Below are 23099 nucleotides of genomic sequence, written 5' to 3'. Positions count from 1 at the left end.
AGCATGTAACAAAGTAGCAGTAAATTGCGTACAAAAAATAGAGGGAAAATAAAGTTACTAATTTCAGTAAGATAATTCTTTTTCTTAATAGGATATATAGTTAAGCATAATTTTACTGTGCAAATTAATGCAACTTATGTGAGAAAGTATGATTTAATAAAAAACTTTGCAGAGATTTGCAATCCTTATAAATACGAAATAATGAAATGCAAAAAACAATTTGCATTTTTAAAGAATTATCCATTATATATATATATATATATATATATATATATATATATATAGGGTGAATTCATTAATCATAAAGAAAGTAGTTTTACAGCCATATGTACGCACAATTTGAAATGTTACTCAACAATAAGTAAATTATAATATCATTAAAAAGAATTTGTAATATTGCCAAAAAAAAAAAAAAAAAATTAAGGTTATATATACTAGTTCCAATAAATATTATTGAATTTGAAAATGTATTTATTATTAGAAATAAATGTACAAATGTGATAATTATAGAAACAAATATTTTAAAAAGCAAATTAAAAATGCTTTCACAATCTTTGTAAAGACCTTAAATATATTTTATGCACAAATGTACAGTTACACTAAAACATAAAATCCAAGATTATAATAAGAATACATGAAAATAAATTCTAGACCCCGATTTAGATACATTAATCTCTATTCTATGAAAAAACAAGGAAACGAAATTAAAAATAAACGAATAGGAAAAACAATGAAATGTGAAGGTATCAGAAAATAATGAAAGAAACTGATTAGGGCAATGAGTATATGAAGGAAAAAGTATTTCAGAAGTAAAAATAAAAATAAATGCGATCGATATAGGAAAAACAAATGAATTAGAAAATAAAAGTAAAAAAGGTAGAGTAGAAGGAATAATAGGAAATAATAAAAGATAATTTGATGATGACTATTTAATTAAAGAAAAAAAACTAGTAGAGTTCGTTTACAAAAATAATAATAAATTAATGTTAGAATTTGTGGATAAAATAAAGATAAATAAATAACGAAACGAAGTTTCGTTATAAGACTCTTTGAAGGCTGGTATAAAAAAAAATATATATATATTTGTAGAAGAAAGTGAAAAATGAATAATATATTTTTTATTCATTTATATATGAAATATATTAGTTGAAATAATATATAAAAGTTAATGTAAATGATGCAATATATAAAGATTTTATTTCAATAGTACATTCAATTGCATAAATTAATATCACTTTCTTTATTGATAATTTTTACTTTCATATTATTTAGATACTTTAAGTTTTTTTTATTATTGATTGATAATTGAATCTTTATGTGATTGAACAAAATTTTTCCTATAAAATTCGACAAAATCATTATTTACACAATCTACGTGATATTATGAAATATGTTAACGTAATAAATTAATTTTTATGAGTGATCAATGAATAAGGCAAACCAAATAAATTTTATAAATATTAGCAATATATTTTTTGTGTAAAAATTAATTATAATGAATTGTTATGTATTAAATAATACATAACTAATTCTCGTACAATTTTATAAAATTAAACTTTGACCTTATTTATTTCATTATTTAATACTGTATTAAAAATAATTAAAGCTTATTTATATAAAATTCAAATAAATAATACAAAAAAACTTCTATTAGAATAGAGAACGTTAAAAAATCTCTAATATTTAGGTTACAAGAGTTCGGAATTAAAACTTGGTTGCATAATGTATGAATGCTTAAAACGAATTCCAATCAAATGTATATTATATTTATGTGTGATAATTATTATAAATTGTACTTAAAGTTCATAAGTACATACATCAATTAATTAGTAATTAAATAATATATAAATAAAATAATATTAAGTCATGTACTATAAAAAGTAAATAGTATTAAAAATTTTTAAATGAGGGTAACTTGATTTTCTTAATTATATTATTCCACGATGAAGCATTAAAAAATTAATTTCTCATCTGTTAAATATTGAATTTCACAAAGCAGATGCTATATTCATCCGATATCCGATAGCTTTATTTTGCATTCTATATAATGAAATATACTTTATGCAAAAATGCAATTTTAAATGAAATTATTATGCTGTATATTGTTTATAAGATATATCGTTTCTAAATCATCCACGTAACATGATATAATTCTTAATACAAATATTATTTTTACGTAAACAAAGAAATATCTCAAAAAATCATTAAATTAATTTTTACAAAAAAAGTTTAACGTTCGATAATATTTGTTCTTTTTACATTCTTACACATGTTATCAGAAATATAAATCCGGTTTTAATTTAATTCAAAACCTATATTTTTATAAAACTCGTTTCAAGCTATATGAAAAATATTTAATTATAATTCTTTCGTGAAGATAAGAAAGAATTTGGAGAAATTATCTGAATAGCGTTTAGTTTACGCGTAACTGCGGTTGTCTCTTATCTACTTGCAACCTATCGAAGGTTAACAGACGCTTGTTAATTGACTTTAGATCATTTCGATGCTAATTAACGTAAAAAGCAGTCCTCTTCATAATTGAAAACTGAATTTTATCAGTCATTTCACCATAAATTATCTAATAAATCTCATAAAACAAACGTCGACTAGTATTTAAAACTTCTATAATTATTATTAGTCGCAAATTGATTTTCAATAATTGTATATTATATAGCGGGTAACAATGATATTTAGCTTTTGAAATATGTTCGATATATTTATTTATTTATAAAATTCAAATTAATAATAATTTACATTTAGTAATAATAATAAAATCAAGAATATTTTTAAATTACAATATATTGATTTTATATACCGTTAATTTCATAAACTTTAATAAAAGTTTAACTGAGAATTTTTCTCATATTAATAAATTAAATAATAATAAATATAATAAATAATAAATAATACAATATTTTAAACTATTACTTATTTTTGTAAATTCATCATATTTCACAATAGTGAAATGCAAAATGCATATCAATAAATTGATATTTTTATTTAATTGCAATTACATTAAAGAATATTGTAATAAAAATCAATCTTTTATGTTTGTAATGTTTGACTATGCTTTTGAATGCAAAAGAATTATTATTTTTTAAACCATATTATATTTATTTACCTTTGTATTTGTAATATAAATAAGACTAAGTTAAAGAAAAATTACATATAGTTTTACCAAGAATATTGTTCACTAAATAAGATAAAATTTTTGACAAACATATTTCAAAATAATAGTTAAAAATTAATCACTCGTTGTTTATTTGACGTTTCGGTCAACAAGTGAATAATAGAATTCGAAACTTTTAATTTATTTACAATTTTCATAGTTTTTGTTAAAAGCAAAATTTTAATCATTTCGAAGAATTTAATAAGGACAAGATATAAATTAGCGTATTATGATTTTTTTTAATTGAAATTGAAACTTGTATTTATACATTTAAAATCGTGATAACATAACAACAAATAAAAGATATGGATTATAAAAATCGAAAGAATATTTGAAATTGAATATTTTTTTCAGCCTATTAAATTAATTCAATATGCATCATATTTTCGGTATAATATAATATCGGTGCTAATAAGTGAAAACATTTTAAAATATGTTGTTATCGTTACTATTATTTTCATAATAATAAGTCATTTGAAAATAGAAAGAATTTAATAAAATAAATAAATTCTGTTTTTTTTTTTATTAAAAAAAAGAAACTTGTGACAAAGTCCAGTGCAGTGTAGATAAACAATAATTAATTTTGCATGTCAAGTAACCGGTAAACTATTACGTTTATAGACCAAATAGAATTGTCGATTGTAACAATATCAAATAATTGTAATATTAATTTTGTTTTTCTTCAATATAAATTATTTATCAATATATATATGAAAAATTTCAATCGATTATAGCATTGTATTTCTAATAATAAAGTATATCAAACAGTCAATAAAAAGAAAGCGTATACAATCGTAGTACTAACCTATAAGCTATTTATAGTTTTTAATTATATAAACCATTACATTAAATTTTATAATGTGTTGTTAGAAACAAATAATTTACGATCTATATCACGCTGCAAACATTTTTGTGATATTTCATACTACCAGATTATTTAAAGGTGTATGTAATTCACACCTTTTAAATACTGTTTTAGTATTAGAAGAAGTGAGCTATAATTGGAATGTTTCCTCTTCGTCGACTCTTTTACAAACAGAGAAATCCCCATGTAATGCTGTAAGTAGAAAACAAAGACTTATATCTACGTGCAATATAATATATACTCGATAACATATTTTCACTACTTATCTTCAAACTTGGTTTGTTAAATCTTTATCTATTTATAAAAATTACCAATATTGGATTGTACGGTTTTTTAAACGCTAACATTTAACGTTACAACTATAAAATATTAATGTTGTAAGCACATTACAATGAAAAAATAAATACTTTTTTAACCAGAAATAATTATTTAAGTGCATAAAATACATTTTTTTTTAATATTCGATATAAGAAGTGAATTTGTATGATTAATTAGAATTGTAAATAGTTAATATCAATAATAACTATAAGAAAGAGCGCTGACAAAAAACATTATTTTTGATTATGATATAATACTTATTAAATGAATAATAATTAATGTAATAAAGTTAATTCGAATAGACATTCAAGTGATAATTATTAAGATTATTTATTTGATAAAGAATATTAAATGTGTAGTGTATTGCTGCAAAGTAAATAAAATTATTTATGATTTTATAATCAATTTTGTGTAATCGTTTCATGAATCGTTTATGAATTTTATTAAAAATCTTTAAACATAATTTTAAAGAATAATAAAACATGGATTAATATTTGTCATTCACTTACTTTATGTATATTGTTTCAAATTCAATTATACTATTTATTATTTATAATAACGTAATTTAACTTAAAATAATATAACGATATATACTAACAGTTCATCAAACCAATACTCAAAAGTTTTAAAATAATGTTAGATAACATTTTAAATCAAAACATTAATCTCGTTTGTACTAAGATTATTCATAATCGTTTCGTCTCAATATATTTTACACAAAAAAAAGTTTATATTTAATAATGTCTTTTTGTACACGAGCACTAATAATTGACAATATTGGACCAAGCATAATCCATATAAAGAAATAATGAATAACTAACGATAAGGATTGTCTCATAATAACAAGAAGGCACTTTGAAACCCTAATTCTCGGAAAATCATTTGGTTTAAATTTTCTCAACTATTTTTTCACCATCAGCCAATGATTCTAATTTCTTCATAAAATTCTTCGTTCGAAACTTCCGGATTGTACCTAACCAAAGTGCAATAGGTTGATAGAATTTCCGAAGATCTTGCGACGCTGTACCTACTCGACCCCTTTGGAATATGCCATCCCCGTCAGGACACCCGAGGACACCCACGCAGTGGTGACTCTTAACAGTGGCCGAGGCGTGGTATTTTCATTGTGTCTCTTTTCTTTCTCAAGGCTTTTCTCAACTCCCCTAGTCTCGTTGAGCTATTCGTTAGATTGGGACGAGAGCGCCAAAAAGAAAAAGAACAAAAGAAAAACAGACAAAGATGACGAGAGGAATAGAGAAAGAGAGAGAGAGAGAGAGAGAGAGAGAGAGTCACGTGGTAGTGGAATCTTGAATATCGACAATAGACTCAACGTTCGCTATAAAAGGAAATGTCAATGCAGATGTTAACGCAGATAATAAATTGAATAAGACCGATCGAAAAATCTCGTGTTCTTAAGTAATACGGTTATGCGTGAAAAACTCCTTTCATATAAATTGGATATTTAAAAAAATTAGGTTGTTTTAATTTAAAATTAGCATAGATTTTCTCTAATCCTTAATTATATTATCGTGTAAAATTCTTAAAAGTGTACTTCGGAATTTACCTTTTGAGTAAGATTTAAAAAAAAAAACTATCACAAGCGATGGCAATTTAAATTAAAAAACAAAAAACAAAAAAAAGAAAACATTGGTATAAACGGAAAGAATTTAATTTTATGTAAGTATTTTTATTTGTATGCTAATTTACTTATTAAATAGATAGTTAGAAACAAAAATAAAAACAAATTATTGGTCGAAACTAGTGCGAAAAGAAGATAATACAATAATCTATTTTTTGTGATTTTGTTATGCAAATATTACAATATATCATACTATATGTTATACTAACAGAGATAAAAATAATATTTCAAGTAAAATATGAACTCATTCGTTAAGCGTGACTTCTTTATATTTTTCTCTAATCTGTAAATATGACATACGTTGCGTCAACATTGCTTTCTCTCTCCTTACCACACGAGCTATTCTCTTCTCTATTTAATTAGCTAATAGGATGAAATTTAATTTTATAGCTTCAAGTAGGCAAGAAGAAAGTTTTAAGATAATTTAATATAAAAAAAGATATTCATCAGTTGAAACTTATAATATATAATTATTTTCATTAGGCATAATTGACAAGTCGGGCAAGTGTAATCGATTACCGTATTCTTGTATTTTATTTAAAATACAATATCAACTTTTTTCTCGCTTACGTATTTACTCGTAATATCAAATTATTATTACTAGAGTTTTCGTTTCATATTCGGAAACCTTCCCTTTAATTGCCTCGGAGAAATCTCCTTCGAAGCTGCGGAATATATTAGTCGTATCGCTCGAACGAAATTGAGCTTTGCATGTAAGTGTAGGCTAGTGCTCCTAATATAAGCGACCAAAGAACGTTTTGCAATGTTAGTACTTTCACCATGCGCTCTGAGGACTTGGCAAACATTAAAAATCATTGTTACGTTGCTTCGAATCAACTAAAAATGCCCCCTCGAATACAACTAAATACGTAGTTATTCGCGTAGTTTGCGTTATACTGTAGAGCAGAGAACCTCGATAATTCGGCATGAGATGCGCGATATCTTTTGTTCAATTTTGCCTATATTTGGGTCACACGATATCTCATCGATGAAGTCGTTTGTAACTTCGAGGAGTGACTGGAGTGACGCGGAATAATGGGAATCAGTCGCGACAACTTATATTGACTTACTTCATAATGCAAAGAATATTTCAATAAGATTTGCTTCCGAGTGCAACGGCCGCTTTTTTTTTTTTTTTTTTTTTTTTTTTTTTTTTTTTTCACAATTCACTTCTTCAGTAGGACATCCTAATAAGAAATTATTTAACTATCCATTTTATAAGCAGATCAAAGGTTATTAACTCTTAGTTAACACCATCAAAAGGATTTTGTCTATTAACTTTGCGAAACAAAACGAGCATTTTTGTTCTCGCTTTAGATGTGCGATTAATTGATATTTTACTAAATATTTGTGTAAATTACAATCGAATATATATGTTTATAGATACAATTCTCTCGATACGTAGGAAATAAAGATGGTGAAACGAGTTGAATGATTAATTGCTTGTAAAGAAGTTAAAAATGGAAACTGGACTGTTATCCTGTATAGACGATATGACTTTAAATTTCAACAACTTTTTTTGATGCTTTTGCTAAATTAATAAATCATGATTAATGTAAATATGCATCATTAGCTTAAATGTTTAAAAATATCGGTTCGTTACAAATGTACTTTATGTACTTTACTATTTAAAAATTCATATTGTTGTCGTTGGTGCTACTATTGCCATTATCGTTGTTGTTATATATTAATACTATTGATATAAAACGTTGAATTCGTTTCAATTAATCATAAGCGACACTTTTCAATGTAATTTTTATTCTTTTGGACAAAGATAGGAAAATACGTAAGTTTCAATATCTTGATAAATATATTATCACGTAAACTGAAAGACAAATAGTCAATGGACAATTAAATAAATAAGATTTTCTGAGAATATCTTCAATAAATCATCATTTCCAAGTAAGTCCAAACGCATTATCATATTTTCGTTAAAAAATTGTAATGAAGTTGTAAATACATACTGCAAGTTACACCCATCTTTCTATGCTCTCTATTTGCAAGTAATGTAATTGGTGAGTAATAAGAATTTATTATTATTTTTTAGTTTTATTTATTGATCAATGCAGTATATTTATAGTTAAACAATCGTCAGATGTAAATCTAACGAAGCGATTGAAAGGTTTGTAAGACAAATTTTGATGAGTAAAAAATTAAATGAAAAAACATTTTAATAACATAACTTATGGTATGCGAAACACGTCGAAATAAGTTCGACCTCGTGAAACGATCATTGATTTGAAATTCAAACTTGCCTATTACTATTTTCTCAAAAAGTAGCTGTACTTATGTTACAGAAAAACAAAAAAACAAAACAAAAAAAATTTACTGACAGAAATACGAGAGAAAGACTGTTCAAAGGAAGATGTACTATAAAAATGGCAAAACACTCCGGCACTATTTTCCGAGACTTTATTTATAGATAAAATTGTGCCACGGAGACACTCATCTGTTTCTCTTTCGTCTTTCTTCTCATTCGTTTCTCTCTCTTTCTCTCTCTCTCTATACATTTTTAATTCTTTATTCTTTCTCACTATCTGTCTCTATGCTTTATTACTCTTAATTTCATTTTTCTAAATTATTTCTCACCTAATGTAATTGGAGTGGAATACATAATAGAATAATAAATATTTAATAACGTTTGCGAAAAATAAAAAAAATCGATTTAATCGATCATATTAGATAATAAAGAGATGCAAATTTTGAATTTTATTTCAAGGAAATTATCGTAATTTATTACAGCAAATTATATATTTCTCATATACCATTAGCAATTCAATGGTAATATTATTATTTACATGTCAAAAACATTGATATTGATTAAAAACGATATAGAAATATATAAAAAGCATAAATTCTACTTGGCAAATAATAAAGGTAAGAGATTTTAATTAAATATATTATAGTACGATATTTGTGTTTACGGTGCTATATAATAAGCATGAATTTGCAGATTTAAGAAAATATTAGGCGAGTGTGAAGTAGCGACGGTATTAAATGTAAAGCAATAAAATAATTCGACGCATTCGAATCATCGAGTTTTTTATCTTATATATTAAATATTTTTATTATATATACGATATAGATACAAAATAGAAAATTATTTTAAGATTCTTGAGTTACAGTGTATACGTAAAAAAGATTAAAGTTGTAGGTCAAATATTAAAATTTAGCTGTATTTGGCGATTTTTTACGATATAATATGATACAAAATGTGGCAATTTTTGTATTTACTCTTTGAGAAAACGTAAGCTGTCAAAATAATTTGTGTAAAATAAATTTATAATATCAATTAAATTGTACGAAAAAGAAAGAGTTTGTAATATTTTATACCCATATGATAGATAATATACATTGCTCCATTTAGTGCTTAATAAAATTTTATAAATTGATATTAATTTAGATTTTCTGCTGAGATAAGACATCATTTGTATTTACGTTACAAATCGAGATATTGTTACACGATTTTTATCATCTTTTTTATTAATTTAAAAACTATGTTTCTAGTTTCAAACTTGTGACTTAAATTACAAAAGAAAAGGAAAGGAATATGTAATAATAATAATTATTATATTGTTTGGATAGTAGTTGTATACAATATATGATTTTATACGATTAGTATTTAAAAATTATAATAATCTTTTTCCACAATTTTTGACCTCACATATTTCTTCTATAAATAAATCATACGACAACAAATTTAAATTTATTAAAATGAACTTAACATTTAAGAGGAAAGTAACATTGATTTCCTAAGAATATAAAGTATATTTTTATTTTAAATTATTAAGAAGTGCTTCAATTAGCATAAATTACACGATAATCATTAATTTTCTCGATCAACTTTCTTTTGCCTGCACTTTAATTGGCATCATACTTTACGTTTATTTTATAACACTTCGCTTCAGTACTAAATAATTGAACAGTCATTTAATAATGATAATGCAAGAAATATAATTTACATAATTTGATCATAATTTAAAATAAGATATAGTCAATCTTATTTATAATTTGACAATGATAACTGTTATTTTATTTACATTTAAATAATTATAATTATTGAATTATATGTGCAGTCTTACATTAAATAGAAGAATTTTGATGTTTATAGATTTTTATAGAATTTTTATAGATATATGTATATATATATATATATATATATATATATATAATCATTAAATTAGATATAGGAAATATTTCATTATTAATAAAATAAGTATTTCAAGCCACATAACGTCTATAACTATGCAGTTAATTATCTGCACGCTGTTTTTGTTATATAATAGTTTTAATATAATGCATAATTTTTAATTAGTTTCACACAAATTTTGAAAAAATATCATACGATTATAATATTTTATATTATTCCATTGACAAAGACATATACTCGACTAACTATACGCTGATTATATAATTGAAAGTACGTTAATGTTAATTATGTAAATAGAATACAAAACTTATGTTTATATTTATATTCACAATTTTTACACAGCATTGTCCGTATTAACGAGAGTAAAATAATATAGAAGGACAAGTGAATTTTGAAATATTTTTCTCTACCTGACAATATTTTCAATAATCTATATTTCCCTTAAATCCTGTAACGGTTTGAAATATTTCCTCTCTGCTTCCTTGACCCCTCCCTCCCTCCGCCCTCCACCCCATATCCTCTTCAACCTTCACGTACTTTCCTACCCAAAATCCTAGACTCACACTTTGTTCACTTCCTTTACCTACCGGATTAAATTGAGCGTAGAAAAGGAAGTGTAATGAAGCGCCGAGGAACCCCGCTGACTTTTAAAGAGCGAGCGAACGAGTATGATGGCGAGGGGAAGGGCGAAGCTCCCGATTCTGCAGCGGTCGTTCTCGGCAATTCTCCGAAAATACACGATCCCTAAGTGCGTTCGTATCATACATACGATGCGCGAAAATCATAATTGACGTCTCAACGATGACGTCATTGGCCCGCTCGCAAAGACCATCGGAACGGACACTTCTATTCGGTACTTTTGTGTACTCGTCTCACACGCCTGTACATGTGCGAAGCTACTTTTTCCAAACAGCTTGAACGTTAACGGAGATTATCATCTGCGCGCGTGTTGTTGGACTCGGCTGGAAATTGGCAGTTGCAAAAATGAAAGCGCATCAATTATTGAGTCTTACTTTATGCTTAGCATACGCAAATACGCGCGAGTTCTCGCAAGCTTTTTCCAATGATTAAGCCTTGGTTTTCCACATTCCATTTGGCTCGGACAATTTTTATGCAGAAAATCGCTTGGCCTTTTATTTACCTCTGCCTCAAAATCATCTAATATGAAAAATACATGTAATTCCAGGTAAAATACGATAAGATATTACGCAAGATATGGAGATTATTCATGTTATTAGGAAACCAATTATTCATCTCAAAAATGTTAACGGAACTTGTGTGTTATTTAAAAACGAAATTACTTGAAAGTCAATTGACTGTAATTTTCAATATTTGTGGAATTGTGAAATGATAATTTTTATCGTTTAATATCCCTTGTTACATTTATATTGAAAAAGCCGTGCTTTGTAAAATAACGTCTATTCGAACTTAGTAGATTCATCAACGATATCTTTAAACAAGATAAGAAAATACAAATTATTCAGCAACTAAGGTATATTTAATACAAGCATTCAATTTCCTTGTTTTTAAGACATTTTATAATAAAGAGAAAACACGCACGCACGCACGCACACACACACTTACATAGGTATCAGTTTACAATGTATATAATCTATGTAGCCGTTATAAAACTCTAAACAAATATTCTATTATAAGTGAAAGAATAAACAAATGTAATATTTCTATTACATTCAATTAATCCTAATAAATTTTAACAAAAATTTAATTGAAATAGTAAAGTACTAATCATGAAATGAGATAATCTCATATATATCAATGTATTGAAATATGAATTGTTGCGATATCAGAATACAAAAAAAAACATGAATTGGATTGGAAAACTTATTAATGTATAGCATATGAATTACATTTCATCATTAATATCACTACAAAAAATCCGTGGTTGTAATGAAAAAAATGGATACGCTATTTGTACATATTATCATTATATTACAACTATCAACTATCTAAAGGTGATAGCTTACGTCTTCAATAAACTCTTCACTACCAATATGCATATGTATATTTACGGATTTTTAAGATTTGTGAACTTTACAACAATTTAAAAACTTATAAAGATTCAGGACGTAATATCAAGAAAATTATCGCTACACCATTATTTTTATTAGCAGATAAAAAAAAGTTCAAATAATTTAATTAGCTTAAAGTAATTAACCGAACATATTTATTAAATGTCATTGAAACATTTGCCTATTTATGCACACTTAATCTAATCAAGCTTGTGTAACAGATTATGCACACGTTTATTTATCTGCACACGTATCCATCACATTTAGTTGACAATTATTAAAAAGAATTTTTGTTCGTAATAGTTTTCAATACTTCATATAGGTATTTTAAGATATCGAGGCATCATCGAAAAACTGCGAATAATTTAAAAAATTACTATAATTTAGTGAATTTTAACATGAATTTAATAAAATAAGAGGCTTCGACGGTAGATATGTTTTTTTCGTTAAATGCATAAAACATCATTCAATTATTATGTAAATTTTGAATGAAATTATTACTACGGAGTGCACTGAAATAAATTGTTTATAATTAATAATGATACAGTGGTTGTTATAATTTTTAATATTATATCGATTATATAACTTATATTAATTTATCAATTCCATGTAGATTATGAATTTGATAGACAGGAGAGAAGAGAGAAAAACACATATAAAGACAATGTTTCTATTAAATAAATAAAAATATTTATTATTGACAGATTATTAAACGCTGTCAGCCTCGTGCGGGTCTTCATTTAGAAGTTAAATATAGTCGAATAAGTTTTATGAATGGGCATTATACTTTCTAGGAGATTAGGATTCTTTAATGAATATTTGCATTGAGAAAAACGGCAAAACAAGATAAATCTATAAAATTATAAACTGATATAAAAAAAGTTGCACCGAATATGATTAATTCTGAATGTTTATTGAAAAAAAAACAACAAAAAAATAATTAAAAAAAAAAATAAATAAAATAATAAGCAGTGAGTATTGATATGAATTGAAATTGCAAAATTATGTTACCCGCTGCTGTCAGCTTATTAACCTTTGCTTCATTACAATTTATGCAATTCGTATGAGTCACTCGTCTTACAGTGGACTATAAAGAAGCAAATTGATAACAAACATGCATTCACATATACACCGATAGTTAATGTATCATTAATGTATACTCTCTACCTGCCACATTTTCCATATCAATGCAATACACGCACATAATTTTCATTTAACACATAATTATTTTATGCAAACGAATGGGATTTATTGTAATTATCAACTTTTTATTTACACTCTAAGATATCATTTAAGTATATTGACAAAATATTACATTTATAATCAAAATATGAACAAGTTTTTCCTTTCCTTTTCTTTTATAAAAAAAATTAAGAAAATTGTTTATAATTAAGATATGAGATATATTCCATCATTAAAATAATACCCATTGACTCTCATGAGATTAAATGCTTTTTATTTGCCATGTAATTACAAATCTAATTATAAACAAGTCTAATTGTAAACGAACTACTACTACACGGAAGGAAAATAATGACAAAAATTAATATTTTTACATCCTAATGTTTTTATTTATTATTAAAGAAAAAAAAATAATAATAATTGTTTTACATTATATCATCTCACTAACGCTGGCTGAGAAATTTAACGTAATCGTCAACACCTCGTCGGCGCACGAACCAAACTCCTTTTCTATTTTGCGCATTATCCGTTCAAGATATTTGAACGTACCCCAGATCTCTTTAAGTAGACTTTAATATTATCTCCTCATCTACGTCTTGGTCTACTTTAAGGTCTCTTACTCTCCGATTTTCTTACCATAACTATAATATTTATTGTCTTCCTTATTTTAAGTACCAAGATCGGTTTATCATAATGTACATTATTTAATTGTCTTAGCAAATTTGACAAGACAACAAAACAATGCTGTAGAATGTAATATTTTATTCAGTCGCTAAATTATTATTTTTCTTCTAATTTTCACTCGAAATATTTTCAGAATACTTTGTTTATCAAAGCACAAATATTTTATTTCTTTGGTGTTTTTGTGTTTACCAACGTTATGTTTACCCAACAATGAAGCGTAATATTATTTTGTAATTTTCAAGTTTTCAATTATACGCAATTTATCAATGTTCAACATCAAAGTTCTTCCCATAAAATCAAAGTTCTTCATAAATTTGAAGAAGGATAAACTATACTTAAAATGATATTACTCATTCAATAAAAACGTGACTTTTGCTATTGTTTTATCGTCGCTTTAAAACTAATTTACGTATACAATATTCCACCAATTATATGGTAGCACTACAATTTATTACAGCTTTAAATAAAATTCATTTAAAGTATACACATTTGTGCTTATCGTATACGTGTAGATAATGAAAGTGGTTAAAAAAAAAGAAAAAACCCTGGTAATTCATAGCGTTCGAAATATTTAAATTGAATTTTTCATATTTGCCTTGTAACCCAATTTTCTTCAACCCTTTCCAATTAAAGTAACATTTATACATTTTAACATAGCAACGAATATAATATTGTATCTCTTAAATTTTTTTAATAATTAAATTATATCTCTCTCACCTTCGTTAATGCTAGCATCTTGGGCATTAATGTGGCAGACGCGAAAATTGGCCAAAACGAACCATATAACGAGAGTTGCGTAATATCGCAATTCTCCATTTTTGCATGTCATCCTTGAATTCGTGTGCATATCCATATATGGATGCGAGCATAAGTCAGTCTTAATACAGTTAAATAATAACCAATGGCGCTTAACCTTCTCCGATTAATCTTTGTTTACTGGAACAGCATTTTGAAGCATAATTAGAATACATTATCGATTGCTAGTAGAAGATAACTAGTTTTCAATTTATTTAATCTATATACATGCGCTTATATGAATATATGAATATATGAATTTAGATGTATATGCGTGTATATGCGTATGTGTGTGTGTGTGTATGCATATGTTAATGCGTGCACACGGGGACAAATTAGTATGACTTCCGTTAATGGAGTGAGTTAAGCTTAGTAGAGTTAATCGAAATGATTTGAAGGAGCAATAGAAAATATCGATCGATCGATAGATGAGAAATAGTTTTAAGATAAACTTCCACGTAATTATGAAGTATTTTATCCCGTGAATGAATATCATAGGATCGTTATCGGAAAAGTATAGTTTTAGAAAAGTAATCGATTACTTATTACATTCATCTATTAAATTGCAATTTTCTATTCGTTCTTTTCTTTATTAATCTCGTCGTTATCAAGTTGTAAAAAACGTTGAATTATCATCAAGTTGTAGTCAGAGAAACTAATTGAACTCATATTAATAACAATTATAATTTTTATGATTGGATAAATTAATAATTGAAAAATCCGTTCAATTTCTACATACGTTTATATATAAATTCATTTGAATTTTAATATCCTTTACTACCGCATATACTTTTAATTCGTAAAATCAATTAATTGCAATGGCAGCAATAATTAAATTGTTTTTGTTTATGTTTTTGTTTTCTTGTATTTTTATTAACATAATAAAAAAAAAATTAAAATTTTACTATCTTGATTTGAAAGTATTGACGTTTAAAAATCCAAATCTGCATTCGATAATATCGATTTGACAAAGCCTCCTCATCATCAACGACTATTTTAATTCGCGTATTTTTATTCCTAGCGCATAAATATCATATTATTATGATTGTTGTCGTTGTCGTGGTCGTTGTTATTGTCATTGTCATTGTGGACATGGTCGTTATCGTTATTATTATCCTGTTTCATTGTGCGCTTTACCGTTATCGTTCTTATCGGCCCTATCGTTAGTTAGTTATCTTCGTTGTTATTCAATGTTATTGTTAACGTAACGGATTCCGAGGGATTTGATATTTATCATCGCGCCAACTCGGTTGCTCTCGCCCAACGAACCGTTCCTATTCTAATTCCCAAGCAGTCGTTAAGCGCTAAATATCCATGACGACTTACATGGAGCAGCGATTGTGAAATTAGAGCCTCGAACGCCAAGGCATCGTCCGGCAAAGATAAAAAAGCACATCAACGAAATATCTCATTGACACAGCGAATTTAAAAGTCTATGGGCCTTTGGTTGACCCCGTCGTCGGGCTCGTGGCCGCAGCGCCGTCCGACCACAACACCCCCTCGGGAGCTGCCCACCTGCCAGATGATATCCCCAAGAGAAGGACAGCAATAACGGACTTCGCCTCGGCAAAGGACGTGGCCAGCGGTTTCGGGGCTGCGCTCGCGCTCGCTTCAGGGGTCGATGGCAAGGTCGGCCGGTCTCCTCTGCGACGAGAGTCGATGCCGAGCGGTCGCAGACTCACGAAGAAAGCGAGAGCGATGCGAAGGCGAACACGGGACTGAGCGCTTTATCGTGGCCGCTCGCGGAGAAAAGAGAAAGGCCCGGGTCCGATCCTTCGAAGCCGGGGGACGTCGCCGGGAACTGGGCCTCTCCGCGAGCCACACGATTGAATAATCGATTGCGCTCCACCCGCTTTTTATCTCCTCGGGCGCAACGGGCCCCGGCGTCTTTTCTCGCCGACCGACTCCGAACGTTTTCCCGTTTAACGCGGAAGCGCGCGCGCGTGCGTGCGGCCACCGAGAGAACTTTCAACGTCGATCAAGTTCAATCTCCCACCCATCTTCACCTCCCTGACTGGATCCCCCCTAGCCCATGGTATCGAGCTCCGTGGGAGATTCGTCGACGGTGAGAGTCTTATGCTGCACCTCGATACTGATTAAGCGGGATTAAGAGATAACCGGCGGGGGGGGGGCGAGAGATATGTAGAAGAGGTGTAGGCGAGGATTCTCTGTGACGTAATTGGCGAGTCGTTGGCAAATGGTAAATGGAGTTCTTGGAAGGTTGCGATGTCAGTTGCCGGTAGTGGATTTTACCGAAATAAACGTACTCGCGGAAGTTGCAACGAGAGGTGATAAAAGTATTAAATATCGCGCTTTTCTTAAATAGAACAAAAGTTTTACATTTATCTTGGCCCGAATTATTATTAGTCGCATCGTTCATTAATTGTTGATAATTATTTTGAATTGAGAAGACATTTGGATTGGTGAATCTGTCGGAATTTCCGACATACTGATCTATGATTTTCTTATTTCGGTAAATAATTCACGATTTAAAGCAAAATTTAAATTTGTTTGTCCACGTCGTTTACAAAGTGCATTGTTTATGAGCTTTTTGTCTACATTATTTAAATAAAACAGTCTCATTCATTTAGGCATGAAATTCTTTACGGCAACTAAGCGATAATAGTTTCATTTAATGTGGTAATAAATATTATGCATTCGCATATCTCAATATTTTCCACTTTCTAACTAATTTATTTTGCAATCTGCTAAATCTTTCTTTTATACATTTTCACAATCGCAAAATATTCAACTTACTTTCATATATATATTTTTTTCTTCTTCTTTTTTCTTACTTTTTTTTCTTCATTTAATTATTATTATTGTAAATATTTAATATTATTTTTGCACTTATGGTAGAAACGTTTTATTAAGACTCAATAAAGTGAGAAAAAAGTTTAAATTAAGAACCAGTTTCGACTTTCAGTTGAAAGAGAAAGAGAAACCGTTGGTTTTTATCATTATGAGAATAACGTGCAATTAAGAAAATACGTATTTACAGCATCAGAAATAATGAGCATTTCTTTATTCGTTGATTGCGCTTAATATTATTCTCATAAGGTGTCGATGCTCATGATTAATAACTTTGAACACATTGAATAAAATTCGAAACGTAAAAATTAAGAGAAATTTGCGGAAGAGGGCGGTGGGTGGTGTCGGCAGGGCGAGGATGGAGGATCGCGACATTACTTCGCTGGAGTTCGAATCCGGGATTTTCCCTTTTTCCCTACGGATATTCTCTTCGCAGCTGAACTATTAAATTGTCTATATTTGTTTTTTGCATTTGCGTTGCTCTCGTATCTTAATTACAGCACGGAATCACACGTGAGATACGACAAAGCTTTTCATTTAAAATTTGCATCGCAAACTTTTAAATCATTGAATAGAATTCGAGTTAACATACTTTGATTCTTTAATACGAGATAAAATCGCGCGATTTACAATAATTGAGATAAATTCATTGGACTCGTAAGAAAGGGATTATGCAAATATTCATGCAAAGCTCATGTACTTGCGTGTATTTACGTACAATCTACCGACTTTCCTCCTAGATTGGCGGTACACGTATATATATATATATATATATGTATATATATATATATATATATATATATACGTGTACGTTCCGTTAGGACGTTTTTATGCATAAACGTAAGATTGGTCGAACAAAGTAAGTTGCAATTTTATTCAGCTCAACGATTCTTATACTATCATAATTTGACTAATAGCACGATGTTTTCTATTTCATGTGCAAATTCTTCGTTGTTTGCATAGACATTATTGCTTAATGGTAGAAGAGGATCGATTTGTTTTATAGGACACATTATCTAGAGCAAAATCTGACATATATTTTGTCCTCGGTTGAGTGAACGTCTATTCTCTAAAATATTAAATCTTTTTGTTTTGTTTTATTTATTTATCGAGGTCCTTTATCAAATTTTACATGGTAAATGTGCCGTTAAAATCAATACGAATGATAATACACAAAGGCTTAGGTTAGGTAATTGGTATTGTGCATGATTTAGAAAGGATTGATTCGTTAACACGTAGTTTAAAAGAAAAGAAACTAACTTTATTTACTTCGATGTAATAACTAATCAATTTCCCAAGACTATAAAAAGAAAATTATATTAAATTGTATTATTCATGAGACTTAATGAAAAATATATTTATCTTAGCAGGAAATCAATATACAACATTCATTCGACAAAATTCAAACTGGAAAAAGTTCTTCTGGGTTTTCACCGTATCATCAGATTTTATCGATTTTGATAGCTTATTAGAGTAATCATGAGTTTCTTTGACTCGTTTTAATTTCCAGTAGCCGTTGTTATCACTATAGATCAATGATTACCCAATATCCTTTTCAATTTTTAGCTTCAATCGATATTTCATAAGTTCGTGTGAAAAGACTTTCAGATATTTGATGATCAATGTGTTTGATGAATTTTGTTCTTTATGTTCTAGCGATAAAGAGATTTATTCGCATGTAATAATTATTTGGCGTTAGGCTGTAAAATAAGCGGGTAAACAAGATTAAATCAAAGTTAACATGGAGAGGCAGAATTTCAGCTGGAATGAGTTATTTCTATTTTTTCTCTAATTGATAAAATCAATGAAAAAAGAAGAAATTTTTTTTTTCGCAAAACTGACTCTATGAAATTATCGTACCTTTTATCGTATTGAGCATAAAGCCTTACATTATTATTTTTCAAATTAATTGTCTTAATCTTCAACCAATATGAGAGTCCGTCATAAAATTAATTATCGTTTCGTGTGACGTTGATGTTATTTTGAAGTAAACTATAATTTCGTTTTTTGCTCGGCGCTCATTTTTTCTTCTTCTCTTTTTTTCTTTTCAGTCAAATTGCTGAAAATACTGTAAAATAAATTAGTGTTTACATCAAGCACAGCTCGTATATATTGAAATTTCAGTTACGGCGTGCGTTATAAGTATAAGTTCGCAGTGACTTGTGTTAGGGACATGTGAAAGCAAAACGGCAATTTTGAGACTTTTAACTACTTTTTGAGTGGAAAGCTAAATTATGAAAATTCACATCGAGCGCCCAAATAACCGAGAATATCGGTAAGCCATACTAGCAGTTACGATCGAAGCAAAAAAGTATTCGTAAAATATTCTAAGGCGCAATCCAATTGAGATAATCAATGGGTCGAATAACGATAGGAAAGTTTGCCAAGACGTAAAAAAAGGAAAATAAAGAGAATCGAGTTTCTCGGGACAGAGAATGAAAGGATAAGAAGCAGCTTTTCTTCGGTAAAAGTGTCCACTCTATCCAGGCGGCATGATCGGCAGCGATAAATTTTTCCACCACGAACGAGTGCCAAGCGCCTTTGTTCCTAAAATGGTAATTGACCTAGGAGACGCAAATAAATGCGCTCGCAGAATCCGCCATTTAACCGCCGTACGATCAATGATCAAAGTAAGAACGGAAAAACGTAGGCTGCATACAGTTCAATTGGAAAACACGAAAAACGGCTATGACAATGCGATGACACATCGGAGGTGAAAAGGAATAATGCACTCGTCGATGGTACTCCACGACCTTGGATCCCACTCGTGGATAGAGGACGAAAGATTCGCCAGGCGTTGTAGCTTCGGTTGTCGCTTCGCTTGTGATGCGCGCGCACGCGCGCACGACAAATCAATTCCACGTGCGTCTTACGATGTGTGCGTACGCATGTGCGTCGTAGCGCGAGGGTCGTAGCGCGAAGATGCGCTCGGGCGCAGGTGCGTCTCCTGGTTGTAGCGCGTCTCCTGCGAGCATCGATCCTACCTGCAGGCACTCCCCATGGAACGCGGGACTACGCGCGTTTATTGATTTCGGGCGGCTGTCGCCGCGTCCGTGTCTCTAGGCGTGGGTGTGTTTGCACGGGGAAGCCGAGGAGGCTCGAGGAGGAGCGCGTGGCTAATGGCTCCATTGCTCGAAGATCATGGAATGTCCTTTATTTCCCGAGGGACGGGCGCGGGGACTCACTCGACGATCGACGATGTGTTCCTTACGCGCTCTGGATAAACACTCGCTTATCTGGCGCAGTGCTCGCCAATTTAGGGCGGAAAAATTTGCATTTGGCCCCTCTGCGCGTCTCGGGCGCCTCGGGTCGTTTTCCATGCCGTTTGAAAACTTTAGTGCAGCGACTTGTCAGTGACAGGTAATGCACGTATACAACTTTAGCCAAGCTATTATAACTTTGGCCGTTAATTCGTCCGTGTACCTTTGAGCCGCAGTTACTTTTCTTCTTTTATTTATTTATTGATTTTTGTTCTTTTGTTTTTTTTTTTGGTTTCATTTTCCTTTTTTGTCTTCTTTAATCGCATAAGGCTGTTGCATGGCCGACGCTGTTTTCTAGTCGTTACTCTTACTCGTTATATGCTTTATTTGATAATGAATTTGTATGTGTAGGATTACGATGTGGTGATCCGTGTTAATCAAACTTGATAGACTCTTCCTATCATCAGGGCAGTTATCAAAAGGATAATTAAAAGAAAAAATGCATCTACGATTATCATTTTTCTTTGATTGATAAAGGTAATATATATATATTATAGACATTCTTTACCTCGAGGCTAATAATATTTTATACCGTCGGCTTAAATTCATAACTGCAATACTAATAAATCTATAACAAAGTACCTCAATGTGTCATTTAAATTTTTCAAATGTATATGGAAATTAATTTGCAAAACAACAAGATTAACCGACTCGTTTTGTTTGTACTCTTTAACCGTAGGAAAATTCTGTGACAAGATATGATTTATAAAATCATTTCAATTCTTAATAAAATATAACCCCAGTATAATTTTATAAAGCTTTGTTCTCGATAATTTAACGTACATAAAATTTAATAAGAATTTTTAATCAAAATTATCGATTCTCTTTTATTTATTTATTTATTTTTGTTGTAGTTTTTAATAATAGTGAGGTTCTTGAAACAATGATTTAACAATTATTTTACAGAAACTTTTATTTAAATGAGTAGAAATATTTTAAATATTTTTTCAATACAACTATAGAAATAATAAATGTAAATATTCAAATTTTTATGGAAAAGAAATTTTACCCAATGAGTAATATTGTTCGTAGCTCTACAAAATCGTATCGAACAAATAAAAACAGCCAAGTTAATAGTCTTTTGAGGTATCTAATCTGTTGGAAAGTGAAGTTAAGCTGAATTAAATTTAATAATACGGAAAGCATAATGATGAATACCGTATAGAAGCGAGACAAATATTTAATATACAATTAAATGTGGATTTCGCTTTATTAAAACATCTTTGTTCACGCGCTGGTCAATGTAATCTCTCGTTAGACAAACTCTTGGTGTTTAGAGCCAAAGTCTTTCAATTAGCAAAATTTAATACATCCCTGATTATTATATTAAAATGGATTAAACTTCCACCGTGGCCAGAAAAGTGGGAGTGGCTTTATCGGCGTACTCGCATCTTCAATACAATTATTGCGATGTTGTAGTTGTTATGGTTGTTGCTGTTGCTGGAGTTAAAGTAATGCGACCAATAATCATGAGTCAACAGTAAAATTATTTGAAGCACTTGGCACGTCAACGCTTAAAACGAGCACAACGTAACTGATCCCTCGCAATGAGCTCCGTACATACATAATGCATGAATGCCCGGTGATTTATATAAAACTATACAAAGGAGTTTATGGACTTATTCATAAATCCGAAATACTTCATTGTCACCTTAAATGCCGGTAATTAACATCGAGACAAAGCACATCAAATGATTCTTTATATTACGAAATACTATTTATTTCTAATTGTAATCGAGTTACGAATATTCGACCAAAATCTCAATTGCTTATTGCAATTGTCTATAATACCGTTTATTGAAATGATTCCCGCCAAAAACAATATAAAGAATAATCAAGAGTTTTTTAATAATTGCCAAATGATGGGAATTTTCATCAAATTCTAATCTAAAATTTGCATACAATAACTACTCTTGCACATGCCAGAATTTATTATAACACATTGAATTACGAGTGCGGCAAATAACTTCCAATTCATAAGTGGTAATTTTGATGTCCGAATATTATTCCAATATTAAACGGAAAGTACAATGTGATGATCTCACATAAAAAAGCTCCTTGACACAGACATTCCGAGCTCGAGCGGCTGTCGTCGTGAGTCGGCGTGGGTGCGCCTCCAAAGCAAATTTGTATTCTATTGCAGACGAACCGCGCATACTACAACCTACGTGAGAAAGAATCTGAAAATTATCTGGA

General features: G+C 29.4%; 1 protein-coding gene across 1 annotated transcript in view; it reads right to left on the bottom strand.

Annotated features, from left to right (window-relative positions):
* Positions 1–14965, bottom strand: part of LOC105366001 (uncharacterized) — a 46464-nt gene extending 31499 nt beyond the window's left edge. Inside the window, exon 1 of the mRNA XM_011504304.1 lies at positions 14755–14965. Within this exon, the coding sequence (XP_011502606.1) occupies positions 14755–14890 (136 nt within the window). The 5' untranslated portion in view covers positions 14891–14965. The remainder of the gene's footprint in view (positions 1–14754) is intronic.
* Between the last annotated feature and the right edge of the window lie 8134 nt (positions 14966–23099).

This window comes from Ceratosolen solmsi, unplaced genomic scaffold (genome assembly GCF_000503995.2).
Source record: "Ceratosolen solmsi marchali unplaced genomic scaffold, CerSol_1.0 scaffold25, whole genome shotgun sequence".
NCBI classification, from domain to species: domain Eukaryota; kingdom Metazoa; phylum Arthropoda; class Insecta; order Hymenoptera; family Agaonidae; genus Ceratosolen; species Ceratosolen solmsi.
This window is presented reverse-complemented; position numbering and strand designations above follow the sequence as displayed.